The 5,073-nt window shown below is 46.7% G+C and overlaps 1 protein-coding gene across 1 annotated transcript; it reads right to left on the reverse strand.

Annotated features, from left to right (window-relative positions):
• Positions 1-1,814: 1,814 nt before the first annotated feature.
• Positions 1,815-4,338, reverse strand: LOC141086508 (ADP-ribosylation factor 1-like 2). Its single transcript, XM_073572628.1, has one exon. It carries the CDS (start codon positions 4,231-4,233, stop codon positions 3,664-3,666), a length of 570 nt encoding a protein of 189 aa, XP_073428729.1. The 5' UTR covers positions 4,234-4,338; the 3' UTR covers positions 1,815-3,663.
• Positions 4,339-5,073: the final 735 nt, after the last annotated feature.

The following is a 5,073-nucleotide window of genomic DNA, read 5'->3' on the forward strand; positions in this document are numbered from 1 at the left end:
TATAGATCCCTCAAAGGGGCTTCAAATGTGATGTGGTCCGTAAAAATAAAATGGTGTTGCAAAAATGAGAAATCGCTGGTCAACTTTTAACCCTTATAATTTCCTAACAAAAAAAATTTTGGTTCCAAAATTGTGCTGATGTAAAGTAAACATGTAGGAAATGTTACTTATTAAGTTTTTTGTGTGCCGCATCTCTGTGATTTTAGGGCATAAAAATTCAAAGTTGGAAAATTGCGAAATTTTCAAAATTTTCGCCAAATTTCTGTTTTTTCACAAATGCAAGTTATTTGAATGAAATTTTACCACTAACATGAAGTACAATATGTCAAGAGAAAAGAGTGGAAGAATCACTGAGATCCATGGAAGCGTTTCAGAGTTATTACCTCATAAAGGGAAAGTGGTCAGAATTGTAAAAATTGGCCCGTCATGAACGTGCAAACCACCCTTGGGGGTTAAGGTGTTAAAGCCGTATCGTAACCCTAGTGTTAAAAACTTGGCAATACAGGTGGGACTGCTGCAGTGTGGCTGGCTGTGCTGGGCCCCCCCCTGGCTCTTTCCTGTCCTGGGGCCCTGTGGCAGTGGTGGGACTGCTGCAGTGTGGCTGGCTGCTCAGGGCCCCCCCTGGCCCCTGCCTGTCCTGGGGCCCTGTGGCAGTGGTGGGACTGCTGCAGTGTGGCTGGCTGCTCAGGGCCCCCCCTGGACCCTGCCTGTCCTGGGGCCCTGTGGCTGTGGTGGGACTGCTGCAGTGTGGCTGGCTGCGCTGGGCCCCCCTTGCCCTGAGACTACTTACCTACTCGCCTGCCGCCTCCACTTCCGGTCCTCTGCGCATGTCGCCGCCTCTTCTCTCCTGATGTCCACCGCCCATCCACCGCTCCCAGCCACCCACCAGCACCAAACACGCTGCTTGCTCTGCTCCGGAATGAGGAAGTGGAGCAGAGCCTATAGTGCAGCGTGTGACATCATGAGAGGCTGGCTGGATGGGACCCATAATGTACTGGGGCGGGCGGTAGCTTAAAGCTTCAGTGCCTGCCCATTTTCTTTTTGCCAGGCGGGCCCAGGGCATTCTTAATAAAAGCGCCAGCTGCCTGAACAAATCTTTGGGGGGACCGAGCACGCGGCCCGGGCTGCCAGCGTGCTCGGGCGGCCGGGCCCCCCTGATTCACCCAGCCCCATACACCAATAAGGGCTGTAATGCCCTGATGGCGCCCCTGCTAGTGCCTATAAAAACCCATAGCAGTGAGCACCACTAGTGGTGGCTACAGGCAGTGAGGATTATTAACTGTGTGGAGGAAAAACAAAATATTGAACATGCAAAAGGCAAGATATTATTTGCTTGGACATTATTTGCAAGGACACTGTCTACGTAAATAGTGGGGAACTTCAGTCCAGCAACGGCCCTCGATTACCTTTTATCTGGCTCCAGGGCAGCTTCCCGGGGGTCGGCAGCTCTATCTTGAGGGCCATCAGCCCTGTAATTTCTTCTTGCCCAGTTAGCACAGCCACACGATATTCACTACTGAATGCTGAGGCAAATGCAATGAAAGATTACATCCTGACACTGGTGAGAGCATCAGGGCGCAATTTGAGGGCAGAGTTAGCTCGCGATTTGTGCGGCCCCCAAATGATGGTAAAAATATCCAAATGGCCCTTGGCAGAAATAAGGTCCCTCACCCGTGGTATACATGATATCTATCTCTCGTGATCATTTGAATCCTTTCCCAATTCCCACACCACGCACAATCATCACATTGAGCCAAATAATCCCACTATGTGTGCATACGGTAAGAATTAAATATTAATGCAGCATGAAATGATTTATTTATCCTACAATTAACAGTAATTAACACAAATATATTGTAAGCATCATAAATACACAATGTCTGAAGCATAAATGTGTACAATATAATGACATTCTTATACTTAGTATAAACAATATATAGGACTTACTAAGGCTAGGTTCACATTTGCGTATGGAGGAGCTGCGGAGGTCTGGTGACTTCCTCTGTGAAGCTGTGTCCACTGCTACACCTGCTGTGTTCAGCTCCGCCTGATGATGCTGCGACCGTATCAAATTCCAACAAGATGTGTTCGACTCGGGTGGCCGCATCGTCAAAACAACGCATGCGGAAGCATCAGCATACATCTGCACGACCTGCGTACCCAATGTTAAAGATAGGGTACACAGTCCGCATGCAGAAGTATGCGGACGTAGGTGGAGATGACCGGAGGAGGTGCGGCAGTGGGCGTAGCTTCACAGAGGAAGTCCGCAGCCCTCCACAGCTCCTCCATACGCAAATGTGAAGCCAGCCTAAGACTTTCTGATAAGGGTGAGGTACTGCTATTAGGAAGTTATCTGAAAACACAAAGATATAGGAAACCTTCCCATAATCAGATCTTAATGTCAACAGAAGACCAGCTCTCCAACCTCCTGTCAAGATCATACCTAACCACTTGCGCGCTTGACCCACTCCAGTCCCACCTCATCCCTAACCTTGCCACAGTCTTCATCCCAACTCTAATACACCTCTTCAACCTTTCACTTACAAATGGTGTCTTTCCCTTACCCTTCAAACATGCCTCAATCACACTCATCCTCAAAAAGCCCTCCCTCGACCCATCCTCTGTGTCTAACTATCGCCCAATACCTTTTCTCCCTTACACCTCAAAACTACTGGAACAGCATGTATATCTTGAATTGACATCCCACCTCTCCTCCTGTTCCCTCTTTGACCGGCTACAATCTGGCTTTTGACTGCATCACCCAACTGAAACTGCTCTAACTAAAGTCACTAACGACCTACTAACCACCAAGAGCAAGCAACACTACTCTGTCCTCCTTCTCCTGGACATGTCTTCTGCATTCAACACCATGGACCATACTCTCCTGCTACAGATTCTCTCATCTCTTGGCATCACAGACTTGGCTCTATCCTGGATCTCTTCATACCTAACAGACCGAACATTTAGTGTCTCACTTTCACACACTACCTCCTCACCTCGCCCCGTCTGTCGGTGTTCCCCAAGGCTCAGTCCTAGGACCCCTATTCTTCTCCACCTACACCTTTGGCCTGGGACAGCTCATAGAATCCCACAGTTTGCAGTATCACCTCTACGCCGATGACATGCAGATCTACCTATCTGGACCTTGCCTCACCTCCTTACTGACCAAAATCCCACTATGTCTGTCTGCTATCTCAGCCTTCTTTTCTGCTCGCTTTATCAAACTGAACATGGACAAAACAGAATTCATCATCTTTCCCCCATCTCACTCTACCCCTCAACCAGACCTATCCATCAATGTCAATGGCTGCTCGCTTTCCTCTGCCCTCTCTTTCACACCACAAATCCAAGCCCTTGCCTCCTCCTGCCGCCTCAAACTCAAAAATATTTCCCGGATCCACACATTCCTCAACCATGAAACCACAAATACACTAGTGCACGCCCTTATCATCTCCCGCCTCGACTACTGCAACCTCCTACGCGGGCAGGGTCCTCTCTCCTTCTGTACTTGTGTGTCCCTTGTCTTACACATGTTTATTGTACTTGTCTATATGTCCCCTTTTCCTCATGGCTTGAAAGTGGGAAAATAAATTTGTGTTGCTCACAGAACCTTTTTCCAAATGCACATGGTGCCAGTTCTTGTCATTAGAAAAGGTTTCTTAATCATAACTGTTTGTTCTTTTGAAACTGTTTAACCAAATTGGTGAGGACCTCCAGCCCCTCAACAAGTCCATCCCCATTGGTAGCACAACAGCCTTGGACGTACCACAGGTGTTCTTTCATCTTCATCAGTCCCAATTTCTCTGCTATTTCCATAGGCTTCTGGGCACCAGGTAGATCTTGCTTATTGGCCATCACCACGAAGGGGACACCTCTCATTTCATCACATTCCAGGATGGCGATGAGCTCTTCCCTGGCCTCCCCAAACTTCTGTGCATCGGCACTGTCCACCACAAAAACCAGACCATCTGTGTCCATAAAGTAGTGTTTCCTCAGGGGTTTGATCTTGTCCGTACCTCCCACGTCCCAAACAGTGAAGGTGACGTTATGGATCGGTTCCACAGTTTCTACATTAAATCCGATGGTGGGGATTGTAGTGACTGTCTCATTCAGCTTCAGTCTATATAGTAGAGTTGTTTTTCCAGCAGCATCAAGACCCAATAGCATAATCCGGGCTTTGGTTCCAGAGAAGTTCAGAAGAGTTTGGTAGATGCTGCTCAGGAGTCCACCCATATCTGCTGCAAATGTTCCTCTGTGTAAGGATCTCTTGGGTCTTGAGTAGGTAGCTCTGCATGCTTCCTGAAATATCTCCTGCTATATATGCACTGGTGGCGGAAGCCCATGTTGCCGAGCAATTATTAACGCTCTTGAGGAATTTCCGGCTTGCTCTGTCACTCTGTGCCGTGTTGGAGCTTTTCAGTACAACCAGTAGTTACACTGTCAGCAATGAGAGAAGTCCTGGAAGTGACATCACTGAATGGCTCGTAAGCTCCCAGCAGATAATACTGTACTAATCCAATACAAATACGGTTGCTCCTCATATAATACATAACCTGGTGTTCTAATAGAAGTAAAAATCACACGCTATGAATGTTTAGAATACAAATATATTAACCTCTTGAGGGTATTTGCACACAGAAATTTCTCTGCAAATTACTGATGCAGTGTTGTGACATGAAAAAGAGTTTTAAAGGGGTGCTCCAATAATGACAACTAGGTTAAGAAGTGTCTGATTGCTTGTGGTCTGTGATCCTTTTTGACATAGACAATTTTTGTTTCTTCACTTTTTAATAGATACGTTTTGCAGGTAAAAAAAAATCCCACAACATTTTGCTGTGGGTAAGACTGTATATCCAGGAAAAAATGCTGTGAAAACAAGAGAATGCATGGTTAAAGAGAAGAAGAGAGGAAAAAAGGAAGGAAAACATAGGAAAAACTAGGGTGGTTGGGGGAGAGGAGAGAACAATATAAAAGTTTGAGAAAGCGAACTTAAATTTCCCCACTGAAGGTCTAATATTCGATGGAGGATCTAAGCTCCATCTCATGAGAAAAGGTCTTACAGAATCTTTCATA

Source organism: Dendrobates tinctorius, unplaced genomic scaffold (genome assembly GCF_039654945.1).
Source record: "Dendrobates tinctorius isolate UK_male_01 unplaced genomic scaffold, ASM3965494v1 ptg000032l, whole genome shotgun sequence".
In the NCBI taxonomy this organism is placed as follows: Eukaryota; Metazoa; Chordata; class Amphibia; order Anura; family Dendrobatidae; genus Dendrobates; species Dendrobates tinctorius.

Bases quoted from the DNA above. Each gene is read 5' to 3' on its own strand.
- LOC141086508 (XM_073572628.1), bottom strand. From the start codon at position 4,233: ATGGGTGGACTCCTGAGCAGCATCTACCAAACTCTTCTGAACTTCTCT.